Raw genomic sequence first — 13,697 nt, 5'->3', positions numbered from 1 at the left:
AGCTTCTGATAATCTACATCCCAGAGTATTTAAAGTGGCCTGAGAAATAATGGATGCATTAATGGTCACCTTCCAAGCTTCTGTAGGCTCTGGAACAGTTTCTACAGATTTGAGGGTAGCTATGATTTTAAAAGGGAGGTAGAGAGAAAGCAGGGAATTATGTGCCAGTAAGCTTGATGTCAGTAGTGGGGAAAATTCTAGAATCCACTATCAAAGATTTTATAGAGCATTTAGAAAACAGTGTCAGGATCGGACAGAGTCAGCATGGGTTTATGAAGGGGAAATCATTCTTGACAAATCTACTGGAATTCTTCGAGGATGTAACGAGTAGAGTTGATGGGGAGGGAGCTAGTGATGTGGTTGATTTGGACTTTCAGAGGGCATTCGACCAAGTCCCACATGAGAGATTAGCGTGTAAAATTAAAACGCATGGGATGAGGAGTAGCGTATTGAGATGGATAGACAATTGGTTGTCGGACAGGAAACAAAGAGTAGGAATAAACGGGTCTTTTTCCAAATGTCAGGCAGTGACTAGTGGGGTATCGCAGGGATCGGTGCTGGGACCCCAGCTATTCACAATATACATGTTAATGACTTAGATGAGGGAATAAAATAAAATCTTTCCAAATTTGCAGATGGCACACAGCTGGATGGGAGGGTGAGCTGTGAGGAGGATGCAGAGATCCTTCAGTGTGATTTGGACACGTTGAGCGAGTGGGTAAATGAATGGGCGATGCAGTATAATTTTGATAAATGCGAGGTTATTCACATTGGTAGCAAAAAGACAGGCCATTATCTGATTGGCCATAAATTAGGAGAGGGGAAAGTGCAATGTACACCAGTCACTGAAGGTAAGCATGCAGGTACAGCAGGCGGTAAAGAAGAAAAATGGTATGTTAGTCTTCATTGTGAGAGGATTTGAGTCCAGAAGCAGGGATGTCTCGCTGCAATTATACAGAGCCTTGGTGAGGCCACAGCTGGAGTATTGTGTGCAGTTTTGGTCTCCTTATCTGAGGAAGGATGTTCTTGCTCTAGAGGGAGTGCATCAAAGGTTTACCAGATTTCTGGGATGGCAGGACTGACGTATGAGACGAGATTGAATCAGTTAGAACAAAGAAAATTACAGCACAGGAACAGGCCCTTCGGCCCTCCCAGCCTGCGCCGATCCAGATCCTTTATCTAAACCTGTCGCCTATTTTCCAAGGATCTACTTCCCTCTGTTCCCCGCCCGTTCATATATCTGTCTAGATGTATCTTAAATGAGGCTATCGTGCCCGCCTCTACCACCTCCGCTGCAAAGCATTCCAGGCACCCACCACCCTCTGCGTAAAAAACGTTCCACGCACATCTCCCTTAAACTTTCTCCCCCTCACCTTGAAATCGTGACCCCTTGTAATTGACACCCCCACACTTGGAAAAAGCTTGTTGCTATCCACCCTGTCCATACCTCTCATAATTTTGTAGACCTCAATCAGGTCCCCTCTCAACCTCCGTCTTTCCAACAAAAACAATCCTAATCTACTCAACCTTTCTTCATAGCTAGCACCCTCCATACCAGGCAACATCCTGGTGAACCTCCTCTGCACCCTCTCTAAAGCATCCACATCCTTCTGGTAATGTGGCGACCAGAACTGCATGCAGTATTCCAAATGTGGCCTAACCAAAGTCCTATACAACTGTAACAGGATTGTATTTGCTGGAGTTCAGAAGAATGAGGGGGGATCTCGCAGAAACCAACAAGATTCTAACCGGACTGGACAGGGTAGATGCAGGAAGGATGTTCCCGATGGTGGGTGTGTCCTGAACCTCCGTCTGAGGATACGGAGTAGACCATTTAGGATAGAGATGAGGAGAAATGTCTTCACCCAGAGAGTGGTGAGCCTGTGGAATTTGTTACCACAAAGTAGTTGAGGCCAAAACATTGTATGTTTTCAAGAAGCAGTTAGATATAGCACTGAGGGCGAAGGGAATCAAAGGATAAAGGGGACGGCGGGATCAGGCTATGGGTTGGATGATCAGCCATGATCATAATGAATAGCAAAGCAGACTCGGAAGGGCCAAATGGTCTCCTCCTGCTTCTATTTTCTATGTTTAATCCCACTAATAACACCACCGTCTCGATGCTAATCTGTTCAATTATATCACCGTCCCCCTTCCCTGCTTTCTATAGCTACATTATCCCTCTCCATAGTGAACACATACAGGAAGGGGACAATAATATATTTGAACAGATTAGCATTGAGCAGGAGCAGTGATAGCAGTTTTAGTACGAGGCAAGGTTTTTTTACACAGAGGAACTCGCTGCCGGAGGAGGTGGTGGAAGCAGGGACGATAGTGACGTTTAAGGGACATCTTGACAAATACATGCATAGGGTGGCATTAGAGGGATGCGGACCCCAGAAGTGTAGAAGATTTTAGTTTAGACGGGCAGCATGGTCGGCACAGGCTTGGAGGGCCGAAGGGCCTGTTCCTGTGCTGTACTACTTTGTTCTCGTGGCCGTAAAAGTGGATTAATCCCTTCTCTGAAACAGTACTGTGGGATCTTTTAAGTCTACCTGAATGTTTAACATTGTCAGAAAGATGGCATTGCTCGCCCAGTACAATACTCTCGTGTTAACCTTCACTTTTATTCCACTGAGTGGGACTTGAACCCCAAACCTTGTGATTCAGAAGTGAGAGCGCTGACATCTGAACCGCCGCAGGTACCTGTGTGAACGCCCCTCTCTGGGTCAGACTCTCTGCTGTTGTGCCAGCCTCCTCCAGTGAAGTGTTTAATGGCTAGGGTATTATGTCTGCATGTGGGTTGCTCGGGGGAAACTCTGTCTCGGCCACTAGCAGACCAATGTGAGGATACCTCGGGAAAGGTATGATGGTGCGGTGACGTTTTCTGTATCTTGAGTTATTGAAGCCCTCTATTTGTAAATAGTTTGGGAGCAGAGCTATAATCTGCTTATGGTGTGCTGGGTAATTGTCCCAAGTGTCCACCACAGTGAATTATTGCTGGGCAATGTGTTGGGCCCGGATTTCCTTGTGCTGTCGGTACTGCCTTTTGTATTGACAGCAGTTCTGTTGGAGATCCGATTGTGTGTGAAAAATGTGGTCTTTTACTCTGCCATGTTCAAGCTCTGAGTACTGTCATTCCAACTTGTGGCTGTTTCTAACTGTGGCTGGTCAATGGTTGTGCATTGTGACCAGTACAAATTGTATTGCCTACACCAAGCTGAACTTTATGTTCTGACCTTTTAATTTTTCTCTCCAGCTGAGTGTGAGAAGCTTTTACAAATCTACGAGCGTTTGGAGGAATTGGATGCGGACAAGGCAGAAGTGCGAGCTTCACGGATTCTGCATGGTCTCGGCTTCTCGCCAGCCATGCAGCGGAAGATGATGAAGGATTTTAGTGGAGGTTGGCGAATGAGAGTGGCCCTTGCCAGGTAACTTGAGAATGAGGTAGCTTAACACGCAACCTCAAAATGCACTGGATTGTCATTTCCCCCTTCTGTTCTTTGCACCTCCACCTCCTCGGGCCCGATTTGGTTGTTGCTGGCACAGCTACCTGGTCTGCTTCCTCATTCACTTTCCACTCAGCTGAGCGAGCTACCCCAAAACTTCAGCTTAATGTGTTGGGAGATAATCGGGCTCTGTGCAAAGCTCGCCTCTGCAATGGCTTGCTCTTGCTGCATTCGGCTCCTCTCATTCCTGGCACTATTGACTCCTTATTAGAATTGGTGGATAGAGTTACAGTTCTCCAGTATTTATTAAACTGTATGGGTGTGGGTTTGGCCGATGTTGGGGTTGTACTTCAGTCCTCCTCCTTCAGCGCCACCTGATGGCGAAGTCCAGTACTGCACTGTTAAATATTTTCCCATTTCCCCCCTGGGCCAGTTTACAGCAATTGATTTCAATTATCTTTTTGTTCCTGGCTGTTTTTGATTGCTGTGGTTTTGTTTTCCTTGTTCCAGAGCACTATTTATCAAACCCTTCATGCTGTTATTAGATGAACCGACTAATCATCTTGATCTGGATGCCTGTGTCTGGTTGGAAGAAGAACTGAAATCGTAAGTGGCCCATTAGCTTGGCTTTGCAATGCTGTTGTCGCGGATCCTTTGCCGCGGTGTTCTTTCTGTAAGGTGTGAGGAGGCAGAACTGACCTCCTGGATTCAGGTTTGGGTTGGCAAGAGTTTTTTTGGCATAGTTCTCGGGCAAGTCGACCTGGATGCTGTGAACTCTATAGTGTGTCGCAGTGAATAAATGTTTCAAGTGAAATGTTTACTTGGTTCATGGACGTCGCAGCGCACAGACCATTGGCCCATCGAGTTTGTACTGGCTCGCTGAAAGTGCAATTTAGCTCGCAAACCACTGTCATTTGGTACCCAAAGTATTAAAATGCGCTCCTTGGTAAACACATCTCCCAAGAATGGCATAAACCTTAACGAATAGACTCAAAAACAGCTTCTTCCCCGCTGTTACCAGACTCCTAAATGACCCTTTTATGGACTGACCTCATTAACACTACACCCTGTATGCTTCATCCGATACCGGTGTCCATGTAGTTGCATTGTAAATGTTGTGTTGCCCTATTATGTATTTTCTTTTATTCCCTTTTCTTCCTGTGAAATCCAATCCAATCCAAAATGAGACTCCGGCTATTCAGGAGGGGGATTAGTAAGTATATATTCACACCAGGTTGAGTGGAAATCTGCGACTCTTTTCCCCAAAGTCTGTGTGGGCACTTAGGGTGGGTGCAGTTTAAGCATGAGGCGAATATATGGTTTTGCTGCTTTTGGACAGTGAGGAAAATGGAGCAAAGGCAGAGAGGCCATTTTACAGTAAAGATGCTAAGGTTAAAGGTCACAGGATCAGGAATATTTTGCTGACTCGTATGTTTAGCAGGCTGAGTTTTCCAGGTGTGGGCTGGTGTTAAATGCCTGACCGGTTTCTGCCCTCGCCTCAACTTGCTGCAGTCATCACCAATCACATCCTGGAAACAGCATACTGAACAGTCTAGAATAGAGTGCACCCTGCTGATGTGGGCCCGATACACAGCACACGATCCAGCCTGCTGATGTGGGCCCGATACACAGCACACAGTCCAGCCTGCTGATGTGGGCCCGATACACAGCACACAGTCCAGCCTGCTGATGTGGGCCCGATACACAGCACATGGTCCAGCCTGCTGATGTGGGCCCGATACACAGCACATGGTCCAGCCTGCTGATGTGGGACTGATACACAGCACTCGGTCCAGCCTGCTGATGTGGGCCCGATACACAGCACACAGTCCAGCCTGCTGATGTGGGCCCGATACACAGCACACGATCCAGCCTGCTGATGTGGGCCCGATACACAGAACTCGGTCCAGCCTGCTGATGTGGGCCCGATACACAGCACACGGTCCAGCCTGCTGATGTGGGACCAATACAGAGCACTCGGTCCAGCCTGCTGATGTGGGCCCGATACACAGCACTCGGTCCAGCCTGCTGATCTGGGCCCGATACACAGCACTCGGTCCAGCCTGCTGATGTGGGCCCGATACACAGCACACAGTCCAGCCTGCTGATGTGGGCCCGATACACAGCACATGGTCCAGCCTGCTGATGTGGGACTGATACACAGCACTCGGTCCAACCTGCTGATGTGGGCCCGATACACAGCACTCAGTCCAGCCTGCTGATATGGGACAGATACACAGCACTCGGTCCAGCCTGCTGATGTGGGACTGATACACAGCACTCAGTCCAGCCTGCTGATGTGGGCCCGATACACAGCACTCGGTCCAGCCTGCTGATGTGGGCCCGATACACAGCACTCGGTCCAGCCTGCTGATGTGGGCCCGATACACAGCACACAGTCCAGCCTGCTGATGCGGGCCCGATACACAGCACTCGGTCCAGCCTGCTGATGTGGACCCGATACACAGCACTCAGTCCAGCCTGCTGATGTGGGACTGATACACAGCACTCAGTCCAGCCTGCTGATGTGGACCCGATACACAGCACTCAATCCAGCCTGCTGATGTGGGACAGATACACCGCACTCGGTCCAGCCTGCTGATGTGGGACTGATACACAGCACTCAGTCCAGCCTGCTGATGTGGGCCCGATACACAGCACACAGTCCAGCCTGCTGATGTGGGCCCGATACACAGCACACAGTCCAGCCTGCTGATGTGGGCTCGATACACCGCACTCGGTCCAGCCTGCTGATGTGGGCCCGATACACAGCACACGATCCAGCCTGCTGATGTGGGCCCGATACACAGAACTCGGTCCAGCCTGCTGATGTGGGCCCGATACACAGCACATGGTCCAGCCTGCTGATGTGGGACCGATACACAGCACTCGGTCCAGCCTGCTGATGTGGGACCGATACACAGCACTCGGTCCAGCCTGCTGATGTGGGACCGATACACAGCACTCGGTCCAGCCTGCTGATGTGGGCCAGATACACAGCACTCAGTCCAGCCTGCTGATGTGGGCCCGATACACAGCACTCAGTCCAGCCTGCTGATGTGGACCCGATACACAGCACTCAGTCCAGCCTGCTGATGTGGGACCGATACACAGCACTCGGCCCATCCTGCTGATGTGGACCCGATACACAGCACTCAGTCCAGCCTGCTGATGTGGGACCGATACACAGCACTCGATCCAGCCTGCTGATGTGGGACTGATACACAGCACACGATCCATCCTGCTGATGTGGGCTCGATACACAGCACCCGGTCCAGCCTGCTGATGTGGGCCCGATACACAGCACACGGTTCAGCCTGCTGATGTGGGCCTGATGCACAGCACTCGGTCCAGCCGGCTGATGTGAGCCCGATACACAGCACACAGTCCAGCTTGCTGATGTGGACCCGATACACAGCACTCGGTCCAGCCTGCTGGTGTGGGCCCGATACACTGCACACGTTTTGATGTGGGCTGCGTCCAACATGCTGGTTCTGTATCTCCCGAATCGAAGACTGATTTTATTTTTTCTCTTGACCAAAGTAGTGATTAGATTTTTTGGAATATTTTTAGTTGATTGAACTCAACTTTAAAAACATTCATTTATGGGATGTGGACATCGCTGACTAGGCCAGCATTCATTGCCCACCCAGAGTTGCTCTTCGGGAGGTGATGGTGAACTGCAAGTCCACGAGTGCCGGTGCATCCACTGTGCTGTTAGGGAGGGAGTTCCAGGATGTTGTCCCAGTGACAGTGAAGGAATGGCAATATATTTCCAAGTCAGCGTGGTGAGTGACTGGGAGGGGAACCTCCAGGTGGTGGGGTTCCCAGGTATCTGCTGCTCTTGTCCTTCTATATGGTAGTGGTCCTGGGTTTGGAAGGTGATATCTATGGAACGTAGGAGATGGTTACTGCCTGGCACTTGTGTGGTGCGAATGTAACTTGCCACTTGTCAGCCCAAACCTGGATAATGTCCAGGTCTTGCTGCATTTGGACATTATCTGAGGAGTCACGAATGGTGCTGAACATTGTGCAGTCATCTGCGAGCATTCCCACTTCCGACCTTTGATGGAAGGGAGGTCATTGATGAAGCAGCTAAGGTGGTTGGATCGAGGACACGACCCTGAGGAACTCCTGCATTGATGTGCAGGAGCTGAGATGATTGACCTCCAACCACCACAACCATCTTCCTTTGTGCCGGGTATGACTCCAACCAGCGGAGAGTTTTCCCCCTGATTCCCATTGACTCCAGTTTAGCTCAGGCTCCTTGATGCCACACTCGGGCAAATGCTGCCTTGATGTCGAGGGCAGTCACTCTCGCCTCACCTCTGGCATTCAGCTCTTTTGTCCAAGTTTGAACCAAGTCTGTAATGAGGTCAGGAGCTGAGTGACCCTGGCGGAACCCAAACTGAGCGTCCGTGAGCAGGTTATTGCTGAGTAAGTGCCGCTTGATAACACTGTTGATGACTCCTTCCCTCACTTTTCTGATGATGGAGAGTAGCCTGATAGGATGGTAATTGGCTGGGTTGGATCTGTCCTGTTTCTTGTGTACAGGACACACCTGGGCAATTTTCCACATTGCCGGGTAGATGCCAGTGTTGTAGCTGCTCTGGAACAGCTTGGCTAGGGGTGCAGCCAGTTCTGGAGCACAAGTTGTCAGTACTATTGCTGGGATATTGTCAGGACCCACAGCCTTTGCAGTATCCAGTGTCTTCAGCCGTTAATATCACGTGGAGTGAATCATGTTGGCTTTTCTGAGTCATTTAGTGAATAGCTGGATGTGGCAGGACTACAGAGCTTAGATCTGATGTGTTTGTTGTGGAATCGCTTAGTTCTGTCTATGATTTCCTGCTTATGCTGTTTGGGACACAAGTAGTCCCGTGTTGTAGCTTCACCAGGTTGACGCCTCATTGTTCGGTCTGCCTGATGTTGCTCCTGGCCCGCCCTCCTGCACTCTTCATTGAACCAGGGTTGATCCCCTGGCTGGGTGGTATAGAGTGGGGGATATGCCGGGCCAGGAGGTTGCAGATTGTGGTTGATACAATTCTGCTGCTGATGCCCCACAGCGCCTCATCGATGCCCAGTCTTGAGTTGCTAGATCTGTTCGAAGTCTATCCCATTTAGCACGGTGATAGTGCCACACAACACAATGGAGGGTATCCCGAATGGGGAAATGGGACATTGTCTACGCAAGGACTGTGTGGTGGTCACTGCTACCGTTACCGTCATGGACAGATACATCTGCAGCAGGCAGATTGGTGAGGATGAGGTCCAGTATGTTTTTCCCTCTTGTTGGTTCCCTCACCACCGGCTGCAGTCCCAGTCTAGCAGCTTTGTCCTTTAGGACCCGGCCAGCTCGGTCTGTGGTGGTATTACCGAGTCAGTCTTGGCGATGGACATTGAAGTCCCCACCCAGAGCATATTCTGCACCCTTGCCACCCTCAGTGCTTCCTCCAAGGGTGTTCAACATGGAGGAGTACTGATTCATCAGCTGATGATTGCCGGTACGTGGTAATCAGGAGGTTTCCTTGCCCATGCTTAACTTCAAGACTTAATGGGGTCCAGAGTCGATGTTGAGGACTCTCAGGACAACTCTCTCCTGACTGTATGCCGCTGTGCTGGTGAGACAGGACATACCCAGGAACGGTGATAGTGCTGTCTGGGACATTGTCTGTAAGGTATGATTCTGTGAGTATGACTGTCAGACTGTTGCTGACTAGTCTGTGAGACAGCTCTCCCAACCTTGGCAGAAGCCCCCAGCTTGTGTAAGGGAAACGTTGCAGGGTCGACTGGGATGGGCTTGTAGCTTCCGGTGCCTGGGTCGATGCTGGGTGGTCCGTTGGTTTCAGTGTTTTTGTAGTGGAGTAGCTTGCTAGTGGGCATTTCAGGGGGCAGTTAATAGTCAGCCGCACTGTTGTGGGCCTGCAGTCACATGTAGGCCAGGTAAAGACAGTAGTTCCTTCCCTAAAGGGCATTAGTTAACCAGATTAGTTTTTACGACAATCGACAATGGTTTCATGGTTATCATTAGACTTTTAATTCCAGATTTTTATTGAATTCAAATTCCACCGTGATGGGTTTCGAACCCGGGCCCCAGAGCGATTACCCTGGGTCTGTGGATTACGAGAACCCGGGTCCCCAGAGCGATTACCCTGGGTCTGTGGATTACGAGACCCGGGTCCCCAGAGCGATTACCCTGGGTCTGTGGATTACGAGACCCGGGTCCCCAGAGCGATTACCCTGGGTCTGTGGATTACGAGACCCGGGTCCCCAGAGCGATTACCCTGGGTCTGTGGATTACGAGACCCGGGTCCCCAGAGCGATTACCCTGGGTCTGTAGATTACGAGACCCGGGTCCCCAGAGCGATTACCCTGGGTCTGTGGATTACGAGACCCGGGTCCCCAGAGCGATTACCCTGGGTCTGTGGATTACGAGACCCGGGTCCCCAGAGCGATTACCCTGGGTCTGTGGATTACGAGACCCGGGTCCCCAGAGCGATTACCCTGGGTCTGTGGATTACGAGACCCGGGTCCCCAGAGCCATTACCCTGGGTCTGTGGATTACGAGACCCGGGTCCCCAGAGCCATTACCCTGGGTCTGTGGATTACGAGACCCGGGTCCCCAGAGCAATTACCCTGGGTCTGTGGATTACGAGACCCGGGTCCCCAGAGCGATTACCCTGGGTCTGTGGATTACGAGACCCGGGTCCCCAGAGCGATTACCCTGGGTCTGTGGATTACGAGACCCGGGTCCCCAGAGCGATTACCCTGGGTCTGTGGATTACGAGACCCGGGTCCCCAGAGCGATTACCCTGGGTCTGTGGATTACGAGACCCGGGTCCCCAGAGCGATTACCCTGGGTCTGTGGATTACGAGACCAGTGACAACACCACTGCACCACCAAGAGGAAATTACTGGTGTTGAGATGCTGAAAAAACTTTAGGGAAACCATGTCAAAATATGACTGGGTAGCTTGTTGCTGGTTCTTGCGATGCAATTGCGGCCCAGTGGTTAGCACTGCTGCCTCACGGCGCTGTGGACCCGGGTTCGATCCCAGCTCTGGGTCACTGTCCCTGTGGAGTTTGCACATTCTCCCCGTGTCTGCGTAGGTTTCACCCCCACAACCCAAAGAGGTGCAGGGTAGGTGGACTGACCACGCGAAATTGGAAAAATAAAGAATTGGGTACACTTTTAAAAACATTTTTTGAAATTAATTCTTACGATGCAGGAATGGCTTTGCGAGTCCCCAGGAATGCTGCTAATGGATGTGTTGCATAAATAGACCACGTGATTGCCACAGCTGCTGGGAGGACCCAAAATGTATTGCAGTAAAATTTCTTAACTAAACCTTTCTTTCCCCCCCCCCCCCCCCACAGATTCTCCAGGATCCTTGTGCTGATATCTCATTCCCAGGACTTCCTGAATGGAGTTTGCAACAATATCATCCATATGCACAACCGCAAACTCAAGTATTACACAGTGAGTACCCTGGCCAGCTTCATTCCAGGAGAGATCAACTCTGAAAAGCTTGACCTCATCTGACATTTAATCGACTGGCCCATGGTCGAAAGTCCCAAAAGAACAGTTGTGGGAAATAAGATTGCATTGAGTGTTTCAGTGATGCTGTTCTGAGGTTAGGCTCCAGGTATGTTTGAGACAGTTTAGAGGGAGCTCTACTCTGTATCTAACCCCGTGCTGTACCTGTCCTGGGAGTGTTTGATGGGGACAGTGTAGAGGGAGCTTTACTCTGTATCTAACCCCGTGCTGTACCAGTCCTGGGAGTATTTGATGGGGACAGTGTAGAGGGAGCATTACTCTGTATCTAACCCCGTGCTGTACCTGTCCTGGGAGTGTTTGATGGGGACAGTGTAGAGGGAGCTTTACTCTGTATCTAACCCCGTGCTGTACCTGTCCTGGGAGTGTTTGATGGGGACAGTGTCGAGGGAGCTTTACTCTGTATCTAACCCCGTGCTGTACCTGTCCTGGGAGTGTTTGATGGGGACAGTGTCGAGGGAGCTTTACTTTGTATGTAACACTGATGCCTGAAATGAAAATTTTCCTTTTGCTAACATGAAGATTGTTCACCTTAGTGTAAAATTCCTGACTGCTTGGAATTCAAGGTTGTGTTGCCGACGTGTCTTCACCAGTAATTGCTGGTGCTTGCTGCAGACTGCAGGGAGACATCATACCGGCTTCAAATCAGAGACTCTCTCCAATACAGTGGAAAATACACCACTAACTGGCATCAAAACAGAATCGGCCTTTGGGATAAAAACAAAAATGTTGGAAACTCAGCAAGTCAGGCAGCATCTGCGGGGTGAAATCGTGTTGATGTTCCAGATCGATGACCTTTCATTAACCTTTCAACCATAAGGCATAGGAGCAGAATTAGGCCACTCGGCCCAACGCGTCTGCTCCGCCATTCAATCATGGCCGATATTTTTCTCATCCCCATTCTCCTGCCTTCTCCCCATAATCCCTGATCCCCTTATTAATCAAAAACCTATCTATCTCTGTCTTAAAGACACTCAGTGATTTGGCCTCCACAGCCTTCTGCGGCAAAGAGTTCCACAGATTCACCACCCTCTGGCTGAAGACATTCCTCCTCATCTCTGTTTTAAAGGATCGTCCCTTTAGTCTGAGATTGTTCCTGCTTCTAGTTTTTCCTACAAGTGGAAACATCCTCTCCACGTCCACTCTATCCAGGCCTCACAGTATCCTGTAAGTTTCAATAAGATCCCCCATCGTGCTTCTGGACTCCAACGAGTACAGACCCTGGGGTGTAGTCCATCCGGTCCAGGTCACTTATCCACCTTCAGACCTTTCAATTTCCTCAGAACCTTCTCCTTAGTGATGGCCACTGAACTCACCTCTGCCCCCGGCTGTCCTGGTGCCCTGGCATCCCACTGGTGTCTTCCACCATGAAGACTGATGCAAAGTAACTATTCAGTTTGTCTGTTTCCTATTATTACTTCTCCGGCCACGTTTTCCAGTGATCTGATGTCTATTTTTGCCCCTCCCTTACCTTTTTATATATTGAAAAAAATTCTTCCTATCTTCCTTTATATTACTAGCTAGCTTGCACTCCTATTTCATCTTCTTCCCCCTTATTGCTTATTTAGTTGTCCTCTGCTCGCTTCTAAAGGCTTCCCAATCCTCTGGCTTCCCACTAATCCTCGCCACTTTGTATGCTTTTTCTTTTTCTTTTATTTGTAATATATTTCTGATCATGAGGTTGGCCTGAAACTGCTGACATGGGTATCAGGTTGGATTATGTTTTCAATGTTTTGAGCAGATTCTGAAGCCTCTGACTATAAGGCGAGTGTGATAGCTAATGAATCAGAACAGTTGGGAAAGCAGGGATCTAAAGTTAATGGAATTTTCTTGTTGCTGCTTGAGAAGATAGTGGTGAACCACTGCAGTCTGGTGGTGTCGGTACATCAGATATACATCTTGGGAGAATGTGTAAAAACCAGAGTTTATCATCAATGTGATAAACTTGTCACACGTAAATTGTGACTTTGACCGTCAGGATTTATTTGAAGCTGGTTACTGCTGATATTAAAACTACACCAATATTAATATCTAAGGAACTAAAAAGGATTTGGAGTCACTGGGTGTGGTTTGTCTTCTAGGGTAACTATGACCAATATGTGAAGACCAGACTGGAGCTGGAGGAGAACCAGATGAAACGGTTCAACTGGGAACAAGATCAGATCACACACATGAAGGTGAGCACATGGCAGTGAGTGGGAATGTATAGCAGATCCTTCTGCTTTTGGAAGAGAGAAGATGGTGTTACTTTCAGGTAGAATTCCCTTCACCTGAACAGTTTAACAAAGAACAATTTAGCACAGGAACAGGCCCTCCAAGCCTGAACCTGCTTTCTATCAAACTCTGGACCCATTAAGAAAAAGTGTGTGTGAGGAGTGCTGAGGTTGATAAATTTATGTAGAAATTACAACCCAGAAACCGGTTGTTGGTGCCAGCTGGACTATGGTGTTAATTATTTACATGATCTGTATCTTAATTCCACGTACCTGTCCTTTTCCCATATCCCTTTACCCTCACCTTCCCCATCTCACCTATTGGCATAGCCTCTGCTTCCTCAATCACTGACACTGGGAATGAATTCCACAGCCTTGTAACACTCTGGCCTGAATCTCTGACATTAATCTCCCATCTATATCTCCTCAGTCTGGGTCCCTCAAATCCCTCAACCACTGGCAATAATCTATTTATCCTGTC

At 49.3% G+C, this 13,697-nt stretch overlaps 1 protein-coding gene across 1 annotated transcript in view; it reads left to right on the top strand.

Moving 5' to 3' along the window:
- abcf2a (ATP-binding cassette, sub-family F (GCN20), member 2a) overlaps positions 1 to 13,697 on the top strand; it is a 69,621-nt gene that overhangs the window by 34,200 nt on the left and 21,724 nt on the right. Inside the window, exons 5-8 of the mRNA XM_072468560.1 lie at positions 3,260 to 3,431; positions 3,960 to 4,055; positions 10,826 to 10,928; positions 13,085 to 13,180. Of these exons, the coding sequence (XP_072324661.1) occupies positions 3,260 to 3,431; positions 3,960 to 4,055; positions 10,826 to 10,928; positions 13,085 to 13,180 (467 nt within the window). The remainder of the gene's footprint in view (positions 1 to 3,259; positions 3,432 to 3,959; positions 4,056 to 10,825; positions 10,929 to 13,084; positions 13,181 to 13,697) is intronic.

This window comes from Scyliorhinus torazame, chromosome 11 (assembly GCF_047496885.1).
Source record: "Scyliorhinus torazame isolate Kashiwa2021f chromosome 11, sScyTor2.1, whole genome shotgun sequence".
NCBI classification, from domain to species: domain Eukaryota; kingdom Metazoa; phylum Chordata; class Chondrichthyes; order Carcharhiniformes; family Scyliorhinidae; genus Scyliorhinus; species Scyliorhinus torazame.
This window is presented reverse-complemented; position numbering and strand designations above follow the sequence as displayed.